The sequence below is a fragment of the Kogia breviceps genome, chromosome 1 (assembly GCF_026419965.1).
Source record: "Kogia breviceps isolate mKogBre1 chromosome 1, mKogBre1 haplotype 1, whole genome shotgun sequence".
Lineage (NCBI taxonomy): Eukaryota > Metazoa > Chordata > Mammalia > Artiodactyla > Physeteridae > Kogia > Kogia breviceps.
The window spans coordinates 72513951-72536298 of NC_081310.1; the positions used below are offsets into that span (position 1 = coordinate 72513951).

At 40.9% G+C, this 22348-nt stretch overlaps 1 protein-coding gene across 1 annotated transcript in view; it reads left to right on the forward strand.

Moving 5' to 3' along the window:
* Positions 1 to 22348, forward strand: part of PTGFRN (prostaglandin F2 receptor inhibitor) — a 77261-nt gene that overhangs the window by 48967 nt on the left and 5946 nt on the right. Inside the window, exons 5-7 of the mRNA XM_059063711.2 lie at positions 2027 to 2452; positions 5408 to 5827; positions 20319 to 20426. Coding sequence (XP_058919694.1) covers positions 2027 to 2452; positions 5408 to 5827; positions 20319 to 20426 — 954 coding nt within the window. The remainder of the gene's footprint in view (positions 1 to 2026; positions 2453 to 5407; positions 5828 to 20318; positions 20427 to 22348) is intronic.

Sequence of the window (22348 nt, forward strand, 5' to 3'; positions counted from 1 at the left end):
GAGGACTCTTGATGATTTGGTGTTCCCATTTGGTCCTGACAGGACTGAGGAGGGCAGTCTTGCTGTGCGCACAGCCAGTTCAAGTCTGTCCTTTCCACATTAAATAAACTTGGTGGTGCTTGTCCTCACTCTAGTTGCTGTGCTAAAGTCCCACATGAGGAAAGGGTCTGAAACCCTGGATGTGGGCTAAGTTGGGAATACCTCGTCTTAGGCATGTGATGGTGTAAATACATTTCAGTGTTTGTTCCACAGTCAGCAGTCACTGGAGAGGCAGCGTGTGTGTTAGCACGCTGCCCAGGGCCAGGAAGCCCCCCAGCTGTGCATCTTTAGCACATTCACCTGTGAAACGAGGTGGCCGATGACATTCTAGCATATTTCTCTGTAACGTCCACGTCACTGAGGACATTCTCCCATCAGCGGGCAGAGCTGCGCTGGTTCAACTTTTTATGGAACAGGGTCCAGGCTCACTTGCAATTCAATGCTTGTGAAGATGACATTTGAGGGAACTAGGATTTTGAGTTCTTTCCATTTCCTGGCCACTGAGTCATTCTTGGAGAAGTCATGATATTATACATTTCGTTAGAAGTATAAATCACAAAACAACAGTTCCTTGACCTCAGCAGTTTATAATTTGTATGAGTCATAAATAAAAGCAACGTTAAATAAAACTAAACTGTTTGATGGAGGTGATGTGAATACAGTATTGGCAGATGGAAAGTTCTGTTTAGGTAGAATCATTTGTCTCCTAGCAGGCAAAGTGCTACAGGAGAAAAATGTAACTTTTTCCAGAAGTCTTAGTATCAAGGCAGCAAACATTTATTGAGTGACTACTGTATACAAGGCTGTATGTTTGAACCTTAGGGACAAGACCTTCAAGCAAGGAGTAATAACTGCTTTACAACAGTACCTACACGGCTTATGGGAACGCAGAGAAAGGGTGTCCAGGAAGGGATCACAGAGGAGGTGATATTGAAGAATGAGAGCAAGTTTGCAGGGCAATCAAGAGGAGAGGCCACCGCAAACAGGTCACCCGGTTGTGCAAGACTGCAGTGACTGGAGAACTTCAGATAATTAGATGTGACATGCAGAGGAGGTATTGGTAGAGGAAAGGAAGCCATGAAGGGGGTCCTCATACCAGTTCCTGGGAGGCTTTGAAATGTGGAGTTGCAGAAATGGATTAAATGCAAACAGTGAGGTTCCTGTGAACCTCACAGGAGGCGGGGTTCTATACAAGTGAAAAATAACAGGACTGTGACAGTGGCAGTGGGGACACTAGGAGAGCACTTGCTGGCTTCCCTCCCTCTTCAGAATTTGTGCCTGGCAGGAAGCAGGATGGTCATAGTGAGCGGGCTTTACTAGAGCCAGGATCACAGTGAGCTGCCTTCAAGGTTGGCAGAATTGAATGGGAGAGTTACGTGTGTCAGTGAAAAAAATACTGCTTGGGGAGTTTGAGGATGGCCGTACACAGGAGGAATGATGACCTGAGGGCCTTGCCTTTGGGGCAAAGCCAAGGATGGCAGGAACCCGCGACACGCTGGGTTGACTGGCCTCAAGAGCTAGAATGTACTCTGAGGTTGGGTTTTTCAGTGCTGTTCCAGTGGGGGCTTTGGAGGTCTCTGGCCACTGCTTGGCATGCCAGAGAACGTCTTGGTAGAGAGAGTATGGACACCAAACTTCTTAAGAGATTCTTCTCAGAAGACTCCTACTTCCTGGGGAAACTAGCAGCTGGCCTCACCCTCTGGAAAGATCAGGATTCTGACTGGGGACATTTGGCTTCTGGCCTTGGGAGGTTTTCTTGAGGGGGGAGCAGTAGGGACAGTGTTGTGCAAGTTTTGCAATAACAAACTCTCAGAGGATCCTTCCCATACAACATAAAGACTTCCGTTTCTATCACGGTAGCTAACAGAATGGGCATTTAATTGCCAGGACGACAATAGTGCTTGTCTTCTTCCTTTTGCTAATTCTTGGTAAATTGCTCTGTCTGATTTTTTTTTTTTTTTATCCTGGCCCCTCCTCTCTCTCTCAGAACCAGACTATCAGGTGTACCTGAATGCTTCTAAGGTACCTGAGTTCTCAGACGACCTCACTGAGCTGGAATGTCGGATAGTGGATGTGGAGAGCACCGAGACAAGTGTCCGTTTCACGGTGTCCTGGTACTACAGGGTGAACCGGCGCAGCGATGATGTGGCGACCAGCGAGCTCCTTGCCGTCATGAACGGGGACTGGACACTGAAGTACGGAGAGAGGAGCAAGCAGCGGGCCCAGGACGGAGACTTCATTTTTTCTAAGGAGCGCACAGACACGTTCAATTTCCGAATCCAAAGGACTACAGAGGAAGACAGGGGCAATTATTACTGTGTTGTGTCTGCCTGGACCAAACAGCGTAACAACAGCTGGGTGAAGAGCAAGGACGTCTTCTCCAAACCTGTCAGCATATTTTGGGCATCAGAAGGTAGGCACTTCCTTCTTGTTCGTGAACATTTTTGTTTTGTTTTTGCTCAAGTCATCCCACTGTGCATTTTCAGATGCACAGTCACTGTGCAGGTTTCCATTTACACTAGGGATCCAAGAAATTCACACTCCAGGGACTGTGCCTCTTATCCTCGGCACGAACCCCTTTACGCCGATGACGCTGAGAAGGGTAAGTCCAACAAGAGGGCTGGGGCTTGGTCGGTGGTAGGAGATCATCTTGTAGGAGCTCACAGGGTGCCTGGGGTACATCACCGACACTACGGCCCCACTGGGTGATCTGAAGCCAAACTTTGCACACGCCGTTGGGATCGTATCCAGGTCCACGAGTTCCCGCCGGTTGCAGGCACATTTGAGACGCCCCAGAATGACCGGGCGTCACCCCAGGCCACTGTGCCTGCCCTGGAGGGGTCAGTCACCAATTCAGAGAGCGTGTTCCTGGGGGGAGCCGACAAGAACTTAAGGGAAACAGTTTCTTTGATGTGTATCCTCCCGAATGCTCAGAGCCCTGTGTGCCTTGGGATGTCAGACTTGTCGAGTCTTTTATCCCTGGTCTAGTCCGTCACTGCAGGAAGGCCAGGCCTCCTGGGTCCTCCTTCGTGACCCCGGATGTGAAGCACCGTACAGCTCACCACATGCTTCCGTCGCCTCATTGCCACGCCTCTGAGATCCCCAAACCCCAAACAGGGCCTTCTAGAACTTGGCAAAATCTCCTGCTTCCTGACCTCATCTCTGAATAGTCCTTTCTCTTCCTCACAGTAAACATGACCCACCTCACTCCCCCCAAGGACACCATTTCCCCTGGAGCCTTCCTGAGTGGTGGTGTTTTCTTCCCACAGTGTAACCCGGCCTAGATGAGTCAGGTGCCCTCCTCGTCCCTCACTGCAGCCTCCAGGCTCTTTTCCCTCCTCCCAGAAACATCCAACTTCAGATCTCCTGTCATCAGATCATTCCACCTCCTCTCATTGCCGTCACCTGTCAACTAACAACTGGATCCTCCTCGCGCCTTCTTTGAAGATGCTCAGTTTTATCTCGCAGCCACTCTCCAGTTTTCCTCCTGTCTTGCTAGCTTCACTGTCCATGTGGGTGCTGGGTCACATTTGGCTGCACATTGGAATCACCTGAGGAGCTTTAAAAAAAAAAATACTGATGCATGAGTCCCACAAGAGGTTCTGTCTTAATTGGCCTGAGGTTCCCTGCAATCTGGGCATTGGAATTGTCAGATGCTCCCAAGGTAGTTCCCAGGTGCATCTAAGGTTGGGAAACCTTTCATTCTCAGTCCCCCGTCCTCCTTTCTAGTCATTATGTGACCTCTGTCCTATTGGTTATTCACTCCCAAGCTCACACCCTGCACTAGACATCTCACTTCTGATGACTGAGAGCCTTCCATACTCTCAGTTCCAAACAGCCTGTCCTGTAAATACACCTATCTTTCTACATCACTCTCATTGTTTCCCACTGGCCTATTTTAAGATCTCTTGTTGTGGGTTTCTTTTTTTTTTTTTTAATTAAAGCTAAACTAATCTTGGTCTTGCTTCCCCCTCCATCTGTCTGTTCCCCATACCCCTTGCCCACTCATTTCTGTTCCTTTCTTTTGATAACCAAAGGATTTGATTCGTTTGTCCTCAGTGTCTCTGTTTTCTCTCTTCCTGTTCTCGAATCTGCTCTAATCTGGGTTTTGCCCCAGCTGCTCGTGTTAAGATGCCTAGTGATTGACACATGGCAAAGTCCAGTTGTTAGTCATCTTACTTGACTTAGCAGGACTTAACGCAGTTGATCATTCCCTCTTCTTGGAAGTACTTTGGTTTTTCCTTGGCTTGTGGGATACTACCCTCTGGGCTTTTCTCCAACCTCGTCTCAGCCTCCTTTGCTGATTTCTGTTCATTTTCCTGATCCTCGGACATTAGATGCCTGAGGACCTAGTCCTTGGACTTTTTTTTTGTTTAACCTTTAGCGATCTCTTCTAATCTCACAAATTTAAACTCCAAGAAAGAATGTGAATGGCTCAGTGGAACCTCAGGAATCAGTGGTTCTGGAGAGACCCCATAACATACATGTCCTCCTGATAGGTTTGGTGGAACAACTATTCCCAAAATAACCCCAACATAAAAATTTTGTTTGGTACCAAATGGGTTATAGAATTATCTCATTCAAGGATAAAAGAATTGTGTTTAATTCATTTATCCATCTGTTCAACAAATATTTAAGTACCTTTCAAGTGCATGACACTGAGCTATTATAATAAAGATGAATTCTAATGTGTATATGCTTAGGGATTGTTTTTTTTTGACAGAGAGGCGGGGAGTCACACACTTTAAGTTAGTAGCCCTGGACACTGGTTCAAAATGTTAAAATAGTATCTCTGTGGAAATGACTGGATCTACAAGTGTAAACCCCAGTCACTTTAGTAATAATCTGTTTTATAATGTTACCATCATATGATGAAACAGAGAGAGAACCCATTGCTCCCTTGCTCTGCTCTTCCAAGCAGGCTGGTTAAGCTAAGTGTACTTTCCCTGCACTCAGCGGAGCCTCAGAGGGGAGAGGCAAATGGCATTTCCCAGAGCCCTGTCTTCCCCACTTCACTAGAAGCGAGTTCTCCCTCACATCCTTGGGGGCACCAGCAGCTTCCCAAGTCCTCGCTCTGGGTGAAACTTCTCAAGGACTTGAAAATCCTTAAAAACAAATTTTCACCCATCCATCCCCTGTTCCTTCACACCCATTAAATTGAATCAGACTGCTCTGACTCTTCCAGCGTGGTGGATTTCAGCCTGCTTACTGACACATGTGATTTCCTTTCTGAGTTTCCAGATTTTCTTAAACGCTATTGTGCGGCAATTTGCAAATAAATTCCTATTTCCTTGACATTGTGCTTTCAGATGCATATCCATTTAGCTAATCCCGTTAGAAATCATGTCTTTCTGGTACTTCATTGCAGATTCCGTGCTTGTGGTGAAGGCAAGGCAGCCCAAGCCTTTCTTTGCTGCCGGAAATACATTTGAGATGACTTGCAAAGTGTCTTCCAAAAATATTAAGTCGCCACGCTACTCGGTTCTCATCATGGCTGAGAAGCCTGTTGGGGACCTCTCCAGTCCTAACGAAACCAAGTACATCATCTCCCTGGACCAGGATTCTGTGGTGAAGCTGGAGAACTGGACAGACGCATCGCGGGTGGATGGAGTTGTGTTAGAGAAAGTGCAGGAAGATGAATTTCGCTATCGAATGTACCAGACTCAGGTCTCGGATGCAGGGCTGTACCGCTGCATGGTGACAGCCTGGTCTCCTGTTAGGGGCAGCCTGTGGCGAGAAGCAGCAACCAGTCTCTCCAATCCTATTGAGATAGACTTCCAAACCTCAGGTGAGCAGGGAACCCTGTTGAATCCTAGATTGAGCTGGAAGGGACCCTAGGGTTTTGATCCAATGGCTTCATTTTTTTAAACAATTTTATTGAAATATAATTCACATGCCAAACAATTTATCCATTTAAATATATAGTTCAGTGGTTTTCATTATATTCACAGAGTTGTGCAACCATCAACACAATTAATTGTAGAACATTTTCATTACAACCAATAGAAACCCGCACCCTTAGCTGACACCCTTTAGTCCCCCCACTCCCCGACCTCCTACCCCCGACAGCCACTAATCTCCTTTCTGTCTCTATAAACTTGCGTATTCTGGACATTTCACATAAATGGAATGTAATATGAAACCTTTGTGTCTGGCTTTTTTCACTTTATTTTTTTAACATCTTTTTTTTTTTTTTTGGAGGATGAACAAATGTTAAGACACTTTGGGCTGGACACATCTGGGAGAGACACATTTTTGGAGGGGGTAGGAGTTTATTAATTAATTAATTAATTTTTGCTGTGTTGGGTCTTCGTTTCCGTGAGAGGGCTTTCTCTAGTTGTGGCAGGCGGGGGCCATTCTTCATTGCGGTGCGCGGGCCTCTCACTATTGCGGCCTGTCTTGTTGCGGAGCACAGGCTCCAGACGCGCAGGCTCAGTAGTTGTGGCTCACGGGCCTAGTTGCTCCATGGCAGGTGGGATCCTCCCAGACCAGGGCTCGAACCTGTGTCCCCTGCATTAGCAGGCAGATTCTTAACCACTGTGCCAGTGCCACCAGGGAAGCCCCCTTAACATCTTTATTGGAGTATAATTGCTTTACAATGATGTGTTAGTTTCTGCTTTATAACAAAGTGAATCAGCTATACATATACATATATCCCCGTATCTCCTCCCTCTTGCGTCTCCCTTCCACCGTCCCTATCCCACCCCTCTAAGTGGTCACAAAGCACCGAGCTGATCTCCCTGTGCTGTGCGGCTGCTTCCCACTAGCTAGCTATTTTACATTTGATAGTGTATATATGTCCCTGCCACTCTCTCACTTCATCGCAGCTCACCCTTCCCCTCCCTGTGTCCTAGAGTCCATTCTCTACATCTCCGTCTTTATTCCTGACCTGCTCCTAGGTTCTTTTTTTTAGATTCCATATATATGTGTTACCATATGATATTTCTTTTTCTCTTTCTGACTTACTTCACTCTGTGTGACAGACTCTAGGTCCATCCACCTCACTACAAATAACTCAATTTCATTTCTTTTTATGGCTGAGTAATATTCCATTGTGTATATGTGCCACGTCTTCTTTATCCATTCATCTGTTGATGGACACTTAGGTTGCTTCCATGTCCTGGCTATTGTATATAGAGCTGCAATGAACATTGTGGTACATGACTCTTTTTGAATTATGGTTTTCTTGGGGTGTGTGCCCAGTAGTGAGATTGCTGGGTCGTATGGTAGTTCTATTTTTATTTATTTATTTTTAATTTTTAAAATTTTATTTATTTATTTATTTTTTGTGGTACGCGGGCCTCTCACTGTCGTGGCCTCTTCCGTTGCGGAGCACAGGCTCCAGACCCGCAGGCTCAGTGACCATGGCTCACGGGCCCAGCCGCTCTGCGGCATGTGGGATCCTCCCGGACCTGGGCACGAACCCGCGTCCCCTGCATTGGCAGGCGGACTCTCAACCACTGCACCACCAGGGAAGCCCGGTAGTTCTATTTTTAGTTTTTTAAGGAACCTCCATAGTGTTCTCCATAGTGGCTGTATCAATGAGGGTTCCCTTTTCTCCACACCCTCTCCAGCATTTATTGTTTGTAGATGTTTTGATGTTGGCCACTCTGACCAGTGTGAGGTGATACCTCATTGTAGTTTTGATTTGCGTTTCTCTAATGATTAGTGATGTTGAGCATCCTTTCATGTGTTTGTTGACAACCTGTATATCTTCTTTGGAGAAATGTCTATTTAGGTCTTCTGTCCATTTTTTGATTGGGTTATTTGTTTTTTTCATGTTGAGCTGCATGAGCTGCTTGTAAATTTTGAAGATGAATCCTTTGTCAGTTGCTCATTTGCAAATATTTTCTCCCATTCTGGGAGTTGTCTTTTCGTCTTGTTTATGTTTTCCTTTGTTGTGCAAAAGCTTTTAAGTTTCATTAGGTCCCATTTGTTTATTTTTGTTTTTATTTCCATTTCTCTAGAAGGTGGGTCAAAAAGGATCTTGCTGTGATTTATATCAAAGAGTGTTCTGCCTATGTTTTCCTCTAAGAGTTTTGTAGGATCTGGCCTTACGTTTAGGTCTTTAATCCATTTTGAGTTTATTTTTGTGTATGGTGTTAGGGAGTGTTCTAATTTCATTCTTTAATATGTAGTTGTCCAGTTTTCCCAGCACCACTTTTGAAGAGGCTGTCTTTTCTCCGTTGTGTATTCTTGCCTGCTTTATCAAAAATAAGGTGACCATATGTGCATGGGTTTATCTCTGGGCTTTCTATCCTGTTACATTGATCTATATTTCTGGTTTTGTACCAGTACCATATCATCTTGATTACTGTAGCTTTGTCGTATAGTCTAAAGCTGGGAGCCTGATTCCTCCAGCTTTGTTTCTCTTTCTCAAGATTGCTTTGGCTATTTGGGGTCTTTTGTGTTTCCATACAAATTGTGAAATTTTTTGTTCTAGTTCTGTGAAAAATGCCATTGGTAGTTTGATAGGGATTGCATTGAATCTGTAGATTGCTTTGGGTAGTATAGTCATTTTCACAATGTTGATTCTTCCAATTCAAGAACATAATGTATCTCTCCATGTGTTTGTATCATCTTTAATTTCTTTCATCAGTGTCTTAAAGTTTTATGCATATAGGTGTTTTGTCTGCTTAGGTAAGTTTATTCCTAGGTATTTTATTCTTTTTGTTGCAGTGGTAAATGGGAGTGTTTCCTTAATCTCTCTTTCAGATTTTTCATCATTAATGTATAGGAATGCAAGAGATTTCTGTGCACTAATTTTGCATCCTCCTACTTTACCAAATTCATTGATTAGCTCTAGTAGTTTTCTGGTAGCATCTTTAGGATTCTCTATGTATAGTATCATGTCATCTGCAAACAGTGACAGCTTTACTTCTTCTTTTCCGATATGGATTCCTTTTATTTCTTTTTCTTCTCTGATTGCTGTGGCTAAAACTTCCAAAACTATGCCGAATAATAGTGATGAGAGTGGAGATAGCCTCATCCACCAGAGGGCAGACAGCAGAAGCAAGAAGAACTACAGTCCTACAGCCTGTGGAACAAAACCACATTCACAGAATGATAGACAAGATGAAAAGGCAGAGGGCTATGTACCAGATGAAGGAACAAGATAAAACCCCAGAAAAACAACTAAATGAAGTGGACATAGGCAACTTTCCAGAAAAAGAATTCAGAATAATGATAGTGAAGATGATCCAGGACCTCGGAAAAAGAATGGAGGCAAAGATCGAGAAGATGCAAGAAATGTTTAACAAAGACCTAGAAGAATTGAAGAACAAACAAACAGAGATGAACAATACAATAACTGAAATGAAAACTACACTAGAAGGAATCAATAGCAGAATAACTGAGGCAGAAGAACGGATAAGTGACCTGGAAGACAGAATGGTGGAATTCACTGCTGTGGAACAGAATAAAGAAAAAAGAATGGAAAGAAATGAAGACAGCCTAAGAGACCTCTGGGACAACACTAAACACAACAACAATCGCATTATAGGGGTCTCAGAAGGAGAAGAGAGAGAGAAAGGACCGAGAAAATATTTGAAGAGTTTATAGTCAAAAACTTCCCTAACATGGGAAGGGGAATAGCCACCCAAGACCAGGAAGCACAGAGAGTCCCATACAGGATAAACCCAAGGAGAAACAGGCGGAGACACATAGTAATCAAATTGGCAAAAACTAAAGACAAAGAAAAACTATTGAAAGCAGCAAGGGAAAAATGACAAATAACATACAAGGGAACTCCCGTAAGGTTAACAGCTGATTTCTCAGCAGAAACTCTACAAGCCAAAAGGGAGTGGCATGATATAGTTAAAGTAATGAAAGGGAAGAACCTACAACCAAGATGACTCTACCTGGCAAGGATCGCATTCAGATTCGATGGAGAAATCAAACGTTTTACCGACAAGCAAAAGCTAAGAGAATTCAGCGCCACCAAACCAGCTCTACAACAAATACTAAAGGAACTTCTCTAAGTGGGAAACACAAGAGAAGAAAAAGACCTACAAAAACAAACCCAAAACAATTAAGAAAATGGTAATAGGAACATACATATCAATAATTACCTTACACTTGACTGGATTAAATGCTCATAGCAAAAGACAGAGGCTCGCTGAATGGGTACAAAAACAAGACTCATATATATGCTGTCTACAAGAGACTCACTTCAGACCTAGGGACACATTCAGACTGAAAGTGAGGGGATGGAAAAAGGTATTTCATGCAAATGGAAATCAAAAGAAAGCTGGAGTAACAAATACTCATATCAGATAAAATAGACTTTAAAATAAAGAGTGTTACAAGAGACAAGGAAGGACACTACATAATGATCAAGGGATCAATCCAAGAAGAAGGTATAACATTATAAATATATACACTCGCAACATAGGAGTACCTCAGTACGCAAGGCAACTGCTAACAGTTATAAAAGAGGAAATCGACAGTAACACAATAATAGTGGGGGACTTTAACACCTCACTTACACAAATGGACAGATAATCCAAAATGAAAATAAATAAGGAAACAGAAGCTTTAAATGACACAATAGACCAGATAGATTTAATTGATATTTATAGGACATTCCATCCAAAAACAGCAGACTACACTTTGTTCTCAAGTGCACATGGAACATTCTCCAGGATAGATCACATCTTGGGTCACAAACCAAGCCTCAGTAAATTTAAGAAAATTGAAATCACATCAAGCATCTTTTCAGACCACAATGCTATGAGATTAGAAGTCAATTACAGGGAAAGAAACGTAAAAAACACAAACACATGGAAGCTAAATAGTGCGTTACTAAATAAGCAAGAGATCACAGAAGAAATCAAAGAGGAAATAAAAAAATACCTAGAGAAAAATGACAATGAAAACACGATGATCCAAAAGCTATGGGATGCAGCAAAAGCAGTTCTGAGAGGGAAGTTTATAGCAATACAAGCCTACCTCAAGAAACAAGAAAAATTTCAGATAATGGTGAGAGTGGACATCCTTGTCTTGTTCCTAATCTTAGAGGAAATGGTTTTAGTTTTTCACCATTGAGAACAATGTTAGCTGTGGGTTTGTCATATATGGCCTTTATTATGTTGAGGTAAGTTCCCTCTATGCCTACTCTCTGGAGGGTTTTTATCATAAATGGGTGTTGAATTTTGTCAAAAGCTTTTTCTGCATCTATTGAGATGATCATATGTTTTTTCTCCTTCAATTTGTTTATATGGTTTATCACATTGATTGATTTGCGTATATTGAAGAAACCTTGCATTCCTGGGATAAACCTCACTTGATCATGGTGTATGATCCTTTTAATGTGCTGTTGGATTCGGATTCTGTTTGCTAGTCTTTTGTTGAGGGTTTTTGCATCTATGTTCATCAGTGATATTGGCCTGTAGTTTTCTTTCTTTGTGAATGTCTTTGTCTGGTTTTGGTATAAGGGCGATGGTGGTCTCGTAGAATGAGTTTGAGAGTGTTCTCCCTCTGCTATAGTTTGGAAGAGTTTGAGAAGGATAGATGTTAGTTCTTCTCTAAATGTTTGATAGAATTCGCCTGTGAAGCCATCTGGTCCTGGGCTTTTGTTTGCTGGAAGATTTTTAATCACTGTTTCAACTTCAGTGCTTGTGATTGGTCTGTTTATATTTTCTATTTCTTCCTGGTTCAGTCTTGGAAGGTTGTGCATTTCTAAGAATTTGTCCCTTTCTTCCAGGTTGTCCATTTTATTGGCATATAGTTGTTTGTAGTGGTCTCTCATGATCCTTTGTATTTCTGCAGTGTCAGTTGTTACTTCTCCTTTTCCATTTCTAATTCTATTGATTTGAGTCTTCTCCCTTTTTTTCTTGATGAGTCTGGCTAATGATTTATCAATTTTGTTTACCTTCTCAAAGAACCAGCTTTGAGTTTTACTGATCTTTGCTATCGTTTCCTTCATTTTTTTCATTTATTTCTGATCTGATCTTTATGATTTCTTTCCTTCTGCTAACTTTGGGGGTTTTTTGTTCTTCTTTCTCTAATTGCTTCAGGTGTAAGGTTAGATTGTTTATTTGAGATGTTTCTTGTTTCTTGAGGTAGGATTGTATTGCTGTAAACTTCCCTCTTAGAACTGCTTTTGCTGCATCCCTTTTTTCTCTTTAGCATGATGTTTTCAAGAGTCATCCATGTTGCAACATGTATCAGTACTTCATTCTTTTTTAAAATTAATTTTTAATTTTTTGTTATATATCTATATGCATATGTATATATATATATATTTTGATGTTAGAGAGTTGCAGCCTTTTATTTAGTACCTAGAGAATGCCAGTAATTTAACACAATATCTTGATAAATGTTGCTCACAGCGTTTTAACAAGAACAAAAATAAATGTAGTTTCTGTGTCATCTTTGACATGTTGTAAATTCACAATGCTAGGTGTATTTTTAAGCAGCAGTGTGAGGGAAAAAGCACTGTAAAATGCAGTCCTGGATTTGATGTTACATGAAAAATGTAGTACAATGAAAACTTTAATGTCAAAAGGAACAGTGCTTTAAAGAAAACATATATAAAATAAATGAGGTATAAACTCCATAATGTAGTCAGAAAAAGAAAATTTAATTATCTGAATATTGGGGACCTTTTCTTTCAGTTGCAGCTTTAAAATTTTTAAGTACCTGTGAATCAAATTTACATGTAACTTTTACTTAATGCCATTTTTGTCTTGAGAAGTGCAAAACAAATGCCAGTAAATATCATATTTTCTATATCAGAAAATAAGTTTAGTAATCCCGAAGTGCTTGGGACATGTTGGCAAGACAATTTTTTTTTCTTTGGTTTTTTTTGGTGGCTATAGCAAACTGTGCTCTCTCTGCATAAACCTATGTAACTCACAACTACAAATACTACTTACTGTTTTTTAAGAAAATCAAACACCAAAAAAACACATATCCCCTTCTTTTGTACTGTAGCATTTAATGCAAAATAAATTCTTCAAACACCAAAACCCACATATCCCCTTCTTTTTGTACTGTAGCATTTAATGCAAAATAAATTCTCATTAGCACATCATTTTATGACTGAATAATATTCCATTGTGTAGATATACCACATTTTATTTATTCATTCATCAGCTAAATGGACATTTGAGTGTTTCCAGTTCTTGACTATTATGAATAATGCTGCTGTGAACATTTGTGTACAAATTTTTGTGTGAACATACTACCCTCATTTTTTAAAATAGATCAACTGACACACACCTATATCAAATCCTTCAGGGAACATGGTGGATGGAGTATAAGGTAAGAAGGAATTGAGCCCCCAGAGGGGTTAAATGACTTGCCAAGAGTGGAAGATTCAAAGCTAAGACCCAAATCTTATCCAGCCCTTGGCTTTCACTCTTTGAGGTCCCTAGGACTGAAGGTGATGGGTACTGTTCTTGGCCCAGTTTATTAGAGCAGTATTTCCATACAGGGGATGAGTATCCCAACCTTATTGGATATGCTTCACCTTGCTTTCAGACTAGAAAAAGATTTCCAGTTAGTTGAGTCTGCAGAGCTGTGGTGGTAGGGGTGAATATATCTGTCAACCTGGTTTGTTAAGAATAACTATTAGTGGTGTTCACCTATGGGAGGGTTAATTAAAATGAGCATTTTGGTGTCCATTCTGAATGATTTTATCTTTGGTAAGTAAAATGTTTTTATGCTATAAGGTGGAAAGTTCCACTTCTTTTTAATAGCATGCATACATATTCTCAAATGGAAATGTTTATTTATCTGTGAAATTCATCAAGCTCCTTTGACAAATCTGTGTGTGTATCAGCAGGTAGATGATTTACAGGTTTTTGATTCCCAATCTTATTTAGAATATCAAAGTGAAGGATCATCACTTTTGAGTTTAATGCTGAATGTTTTCACTAAATCTGCCTTGGGTTCCAGTTAGAAGTTTCTGAATATGAAAATTCATACTCACCTGTAAAGATTCAGGTATTAACTGATCAGTACAATGAATGCAAGATATTTGTTGAGTTTAATTATTACCATTTATATTAAAGGTAAACTTTACCTTAGTAAAGTTTGTTTTCTATTAATATTATTTTATATTATTATAACTTTTTATAATGTATAATGAAATAATTTTCTGGCATCTACTAATCTCTTAATGTGTAGATTAATAAAGAGTAAATATTGATTTAAACCCTTAGATTTGGAAAGAGCAGAGGAAACACACACTTCTTTTGTTATGTATCTGCTTGTTTGTTTTCTAATAATAGCTTTATTAAGATATGGTTAACATACCATAAAATTGACCCATTTAAAGTGTCAATTCAGTGGTTTTTAGTATATTCACAGATATATATTGTACAACCATCAGTAGTATCTAATTCTAGAACTTTTTAATCACTCCAGAAAGCAAATTCTGTACCCGTTAGTAGTCACTCCCTCTACTCACTACCCCTAGCCCCTGGCAACCACTAATCTCCTTTTTATCTTTATAGATTTGCCTTTTTGGACATTTCATATGATTTGAAGCATATACGTGGGCTTTTGTGACTGGCTTCTTTTGCTTAGCAAAATGTTTTCAAGGTCCATCACATTGTATCATGTATCAATCCTTCATTCCTTTTTATGGCTGAATAATATTCCATTGTGAGGATATACCACATTTTGTTTAGCTGTTCATCAGTTGATGGACCTTTAGATTGTTTCCACCTTTTGGTGATTATGAGTAATAATATGCTGCCATAAACATTAGCGTACAAGTTTTTGTGTGGATATAAGTTTTCATTTCTCACCTAGGAGTGATGCTGGATCATACGGTAACTCTCTTTAATTCTTTGAGGAAGTGCCAAATTGTTTTCCAAAACAGCTGCACCATTTTACATTCCCACCAGCAGTGTGTAAGGGTTCCAATTTCTTCACATTCTCAGTAGTTATTATTTTCCATCATTTTTATTATAGCCAACCTAGTGGATGTGAAGTAGTATTTCATTGTGGTTTTAATTTGCATTTCCTTAATGACTGTTGATGTTGAGCAGCTTTTCATATAGTTATTGGTCATATGTGTATCCTCTCTGGAGAAATGTCTATTCAAACCATTCGCCCATTTTTAAATTGATTTGTCTTTTTATTGTTGGCTAGTAGAGCTTTTCATAGTTTGAATACAAAAGTCCCTTAACAACATATGTGATTTGAAAATATCTTCTACTCTGTAGTCTTTTCATTTTCTTAATTGTGTCCTTTGAAGCACCCAAGTTTTAAATTTTGATGAAGTCCAATTTGTCTGTTTTTTCTTTTTGTTGCTTGTGTTTTTGGTGTCATATCTAAGAAAACATTGCCTAACCCAAGGTTGTGAAGATTTACACCTATGGTTTCCTTTAAGAGTTTTACAGTTTTAGCTCTTACATTTAGGGCTATGATCCATTTTGAGTTAATTTTTGTGTGTGGTATGAAGAAGGGATTCAGCTTTATTCTTTTGCATGGGAATACCTAGCTGTCCTGGCACCATTTGTTGAAACGTCTGTTCTTTCCCCCATTGACTTGTCTTGGTACACTTGTCAAAAATCATTTAACCATGAATATAAGGGTTTATTTCTGGACTCTCAGTTCTATTCTATTGATCCTTATGTCTTTTCCTATACCAGAACCACATTGTTAAATTGCTATAGCTTTCTAGCAAGTTTTTAAATCAGTGTGAGCCTTCCAGCTTTGTTCTGTTTCAAAATAGTTTTGGCTATTCTGGGTCCCTTGCATTTCCAGATGAATTTTAGGATCAGTTCATTAATTTCTGCAGAAAAGATACCTGGGACCTTGATAGTGATTGTGTCGAATCTGTAGATCAGTTGGGAGAGTATTACTATTTAACAATATTGTTTTCTAATCCATGAGCATCAGATGTCTTTCCATTTATTTGGGTCTTTTAAAGTTGCTGTCAGTGGTGTTTGTAGTTTTCAATGTACAGATGTTGAACTTCTTTCATTAAATTTATCCTAGGTATTTTATTCTTTTTGATGCTATCATAAATTAATTGCTTTCCTAATTTCCTTTTCAGTTTGTTCATTACAAGTGTATAGAAACACAATCGACTTTTATAAATTGGTCTTGTATCCTGCAACCTTGCTGAACTTGTTTATTAGTTCTAATAGTTTTTTATTGTTGACTACTTAGGCTTTTTAAATACAGGATCATGTCATCTATTGATACAAATAGAGATGGTTTTATTTCTTCTATTCAGTTTTACTAAATGCCTTCGAATTATTTTTCTTGCCTAATTGCCCTGGCTAGAATCTAGTACAGTGATGAATAGTAGTGGCACAAGTGGACATCCTTGTCTTGTTCCTGATCTTAGGGGGAACTTTCCCCATTAAGTATCTTTTACCCTTAAGTATCATGGTCACTGGGTTTTTCATAGACACCAAATATTGAGTTGAGGAAGTTTTCTTTCATTCCTAATCTGTTGAGTGTTTTTATCATGATGAAGTGTTGGGTGTTGTCAAATGCTTTTTCTGTGACTATTGAGATTCAGATGATTATGTGTGGTTTTTGCCCTTTATTTGCGTATCTGTTTTATTGCCTATAGGATTTTATTCCAGTTTGTTTTACATTTGTTATTTGATGTTTCTTTAAAACTGTTGAGAAAGAGGGGAGACATAAAATCTTTTGTATGTATTTCTTGGTGAGGAATGGGAATTAAATCTATTTCTCAGTTCTTTAAATCTCAACATAACAGATGAAATCACTGTAGCTTACAGGTTGAATAGACTGCCTAAAGTTTTTGCTTTATTTAATCCACAGAGTTGTCATGGCCAGTTCACAGTTTAATTAAGATGAGCTGCCATCAAATCCAGCACCCAGCACAATACCATAGCCCCGAATAGCTCCAAGAAAACATTGACTTGATACTGAGAGCCTTTACTTCCTAAAAATTAGCAGCACACGGTAAAACACATGTAACAAAGAGATCCTTCCTGGTGTCCACCTTTCTGTCCTCTGCTTTCAGGACACTTGCCTCTTGGTATGCGGACTATGTTCCCCAAGGGGTCCTACTGAGTGGTAACTTCTACTGATTCAAAGTATCAGGAGGAATAATATGGTTTAAATGTGATGATGTTAAAGACTTTGGCCTTTTAAAAGAATAATAATAAAGTTTTTCTCCTTAACAGAGAAGTTTGAAAATACAGTAAAATACAAGGAAGAATCACCCATAATCTTACCAGCGACTGTTAATTGATGGTATTCGTCTTCCTAGAATTCTTCCCTTGCATGTTTTCTTCATGACTTTGAAATCAGGCTGTATGTGCAGTTTTATGACCTGCTTTCTGCCCTCCCCCACCATTATAAGATAAGCATTTTCCATGTTATAATAAATTCTAGGTAAATACCAACTTTAATGACTACACCTGCTAGAATGTGGTTAACCATTATCCTAGTGACGGACATGCAGACAGTCTGTAGTTTTAGCTTTCACAAAAATACTGTCATTTACAGCCTTTTTTTAGGGGCGAGAGTCAGAGCATGGTTTGTGTCAATGTTTGTGTTTAAAAGCTAAGTGGTCCATGTACTCTGCAGACTAGGAATCCAGGGACATGTAGTGACTCTGGTTGTTCACTTAAATTATCTGTGCTATAGTCTGTCATCTGTGAAGTTAACCAGACACATCCCCTCAAGAAAACAGCATTACCACAGAAATTGACCATAATAAAAATATTTCTAGGCCTGGGATAATGACCCACATTAACAGTGAGTTGTTCATTTCGTTCGAAGGAAATCCACTGCTGTGAGTGGTTCACAATGCAGGCCTTTTCCCTGGTCCTTGTCTGCATGGTGAGCATGGCACAAATGCTCTGTTGTTCCCATGGCCATGAGGGGAAATGAGAACAGTAACTTGTGACCTAGAAGGCATTTTGGATTTTTTTTGGAAATATAAAGAAAAGAAAGCAAAATTTGTCCAAATAAGGTAAAGGAAATATGTCCAAATTTCTCTGCTGTTTCAAATTAAGTAAATAAGAACCTAAATCCATTATGAGGATCTCCTTGTGTTTTATTATCTTGTGTTCTCTTCGAAGGGGCCTGGATACTTTAAGAAAGCCCCATAGTATAGTTCTATTTATAACCATGAAATTTCTAGTCAGAGAAAAAAAATTCAGTCCCCATTGCTCACCATGCTTGCTACTAACCTGTCCTCATGGATGACCATATATGGCATGAAGTTCCCCCCAGTCACTACCACTGAGCCAACTCAGAGCAACTGGCTTAATCCTTTCCTGCCTCACTGCTATAAACAGAGCAAATCCAGGGTGGTAAGGACCTGAGGGAACCATGGCTGAGCCGAGTTAATTGAAGGATGTGATGTCTAGAAGTAGGTGAAGTTTCCTTGTCCTTTTTGCTTTCATCCCGTTCCCCGTGTCCTGGGACTGCCATTCTGTTACGTTCTCCATGCCCTAGACTGAATCTGAGTACTCAGCAGAACCTGCCCAGGGCTGCCTAATGCCTCAAGGTTTCCATGTTCTACAACCATCCTTCACCCTTCTCCCAGCAAAACACAGATTACTCATGGACTCGGTGTTAAGAGAGCCATCTGATGAATTCATCTTACTACTCATGTTGAAATGAAAGTATAGCCTTTTCAATTTTTTGCCTCATTGGTTCATATGACCTTTTACTCTCTTTCTCACAGTCATTTCTTTTGGATGTTAAATCAAAAAGTACCTTTTCCTTTCTGGTAATCTGATTTAAAGGTAGTTACACCTGTATTCTTAGCTTCTAGTGAATTTCAGAATCATTGTCCAGGGCCGTCTATCTTTGCTTTCCAGAAAACCCAAGGGAAATCCCCTAGCATTGGTGTTCTGGAATCTTCTTCAGGTTTGCCTATTCCTAGACATTAGGAATTGGCATAAGGTAAATATTAAGCTCTTAGGATCACATTGGCCTAAAGCTATGTAATACTCTCACCTAAAAGTGAGCTGTAAAGGGGTTAAAAACAGAATGCAGTACCTAGCCCTTCTCTCTGCCTAAGGAGGGGTTCGGAGCTGCAGATTTCTTGCATACAAGGCATACATTTTTAAAAAAAATTTAGTAAGTCATTTATTTGTGCCTAGTTATAAAATAGCACAATAATAATTATGCCTACAGTCAAATGCATCCAACTGACTCTATGGTAAATATTATTAACTTCTAGCCCTAAATTCTTTTTACTTGATTCTTCACATTTTCTTGCTCATACATATGCTCATTGCCTTACAACTTAGAAACTTGGAACAACTCTGCCTTGCAGTGAGTCGATGATACTATGAGGAGTCAGCATGGTTTGTGTAGAAACATCCTCTGGCTTTTGGAAGAAGGAAAGGGGTCTTTTATAAAAGTAAACTGGGTGTCAAGGGAGAGTTTCAGAAAGGTATTCAAGACAGATCCTATCTGAGTAGTTTTTATTTTTATTTATCTTTGTAAATTTATTTATTTTAATTTTTGGCTACGTTGGGTCTTTGTTGCTGTGCCCGGGCTTTCTCTGGTTGCGGCGAGCAGGGGCTACTCTTCGTTGCGGTGCGCGGGCTTCTCCTTGCGGTGGCTTCTCTTGTTGCAGAGCACAGGTTCTAGGCTCGCAGGCTTCAGTAGTTGTGGCACGTGGTCTCAGTAGTTGTGGCTCGCGGGCTCTAGAGCACAGGCTCATTAGTTGTGACTCACGGGCTTAGTTGCTCCGTGGCATGCGAGATCTTCCCGGACCAGGGCTTGAACCCGTGTCCCCTGCATTGGCAGGCGGACTCTCAACCACTGCGCCACCAGGGAAGCCCCTGGGTAGTTTTTAAAAGGAGTTTCCATGTTTCCTCAGTTTCTCACAGCAGATTGGAATGAATCGCCTTCAGTGCTCCCACCATACTTTATAGAAATGTCGTCATTGTTGGCATTACTGGATTTCAGCCTCTTAATAGCAGGGCCCGTCGCCAGCACCCAGCACAATGAGGCTGCTCACTCTTTCGGGACCAAAAGCCTCCCTGATTTAGTCCTGAACCCTCTGGCCTCTGAGCCACTCTGGCCTGGGAGTGAACCAGGTGCAGCCAGAAACAGCCCAGGCTGTAGCAGGATGGGAGGTGGATGGCCTTCAAATGAGACCATGGTTGTAATCTTAAGGTGAAGCTCATATACTTAATGCACATGTCTCTCTGAATAGAAGGAAAGCAATCTTAGGACACCTATTTTGTGAATTTCTAGCTCAGTTCCAAGGAAGGGGATCCCACATTTAGCTGCCCATTTGCACACCAAGAACAGGATTTAAACAGAAGTGTGAAAGAGAATCATGAGGTGGCATTGCTTTCTTCCAGGTCCTATATTTAATGCCTCTGTGCACTCGGACGCGCCATCAGTCATCCGGGGAGATCTCATCAAATTGTTTTGTATCATCACTGTTGAAGGAGCAGCCCTGGATCCAGGTACTTCTCTCCATCCTTACCCTTTCCTGTATTTCTTTTTGTAAGTGTTTCTCATATCATCCCCACTGTGTTACACAGATGTGGAGGTCAGGGATTGGATTGGCTTTTTATTCCCAAACTGCCTAGCTCGGCAGTATTCAGTAGGTGTTTAATAAGGATGTGTTGAATGGATGCAACTATCTGTTTGACGATTTGGAAACACAACCAGACATTTGTGCGATCTAGTGGCCACTTCAGGGGCTGATTCAAGCTCGTTTGCAACCCACTGGCAGAGTCCAGCTCCCTTGCTTTTTGTCTTTCATTCATTCATTCATTCAGCTATTTATTGAACTCTTATAAACAGGTGCTGTTCTAGTTGCTGGAAATAGAGGAGTGATCAAAATGCACCATGTCTGCCCTCATGGAGCTTGCAGCCTAGTTAAGGAGACAAACAAGAAAGAAATCACGATATGATATAATATCAGATAGCGATTAACACTGAAGAAATACAGAGCAGAGGAAATGAGTAGGAAGTAACCACGGGGAGCTATTGTAGTTTAAATTCTTAGGAAATCTTTGTAAATCTTTTCTTTGCAGAGAATACTAGTACTGCCAACAGGATACCTAGCAGTTGTGGGCCAGCAGCCTTATACTTTTTCTGCTTGGCCCCCTTAGTATCCGGTGCTATTCTTCTCACTCGTAGACCCTCAGGGTTAGAAAGAACATTAAATGCACGTAGGTGTGTCTCTGTGGCTGAGCAGGACTGTACCCACCTCTGCCTTCTCCTAAAGAGCCCGTGGAGACCCTGACTCACTGCCTGGGGGATGCCCACGCTCTGACCTTGGGTGTCTTTGTACTGTCCACCCCATCACAAGCAGAGCCATGGCCTCACACAGATTTGCACCCCAAAAAGGCCAAATTGTGCAGGGATCACTAAATTCTGTGCAGAGACCACTGGATGTTTGGCCCTGGGGTGGAAACTGGAAGCAGGTCTTCATTCTGTGTTAAGGGCAGGCTGTCAGCGAAGTGAGGGTGGGCTGTATTGGATCTGGCGTGACCAACAGGAGAAGGGCTCGGGCCACCACCCCCTGAGGTCTGGCTACTGCAGGGACTCCAGCTGAAGGTTCAGGTGTAGCTAGTTCAGGGTCAGCAAACCTTTTCTGTAAAGGGCCCAGGTAGAAAGTATTTTTGGCTCTGTGGGCCAGATGATCTCTACAGCAACTACTCTACTCTGCTGTTGTAGAGGGAAAGCAGCAGAAGAGAGCAATGTAAACAGATGGGCCTGGCTGTGTCCCAGTGAAACTTTATTTACAAAAACAGGTGGTAGGCTGGATTGGACCTGCAGGCTGTAGTTTACTGACCCCTGGACGAGTTGATTGATACCGAAATTGACTCTCATAGGGGACTTGAATGTGGTTGAGCTTTAGAGGTAGGAAAAAGGAGAAGAGTTTGTGGAAGATGTAAGGAAAGGAAAAGAAAAAAAACCCATCCAAAGCAACAGAGGGGTCAGCTCTGTCCTGGGGGTTAGGAAGGAGGACCCTAGGTCTTCATTGAGCCACCACGTCTGTGGAGACTGCCAGGAAGTGGGGGTGGGCGGGGAGATCCTTTTCAAAAGTTGGAATAATGTAATATCATTTTTACCCTTAAAGCTCATGTATAAAAAAATTTTTTTAATGTAAAAAGCTCATTTATAGAGATATATAAAAATAAATCATTTAAATGCTCTTTCTCAGTAAATTGATGGGTCACCAACTGTGCCCTTAATATAAGTCTTTTCCTCCAGTGTAATTGCAAAAGCTATAGGTAGCTGTTATCTTGCAGATCACAATTTTCCAGAACTTTGCACTCTTAGACTGCATGGGTGGAAGATTCTGAATAATTAAACACAGGTCGTAATTTCGTTTTTCCTCTCGCATCTTGTGGGCTTTGAAGGAATTCTCTTC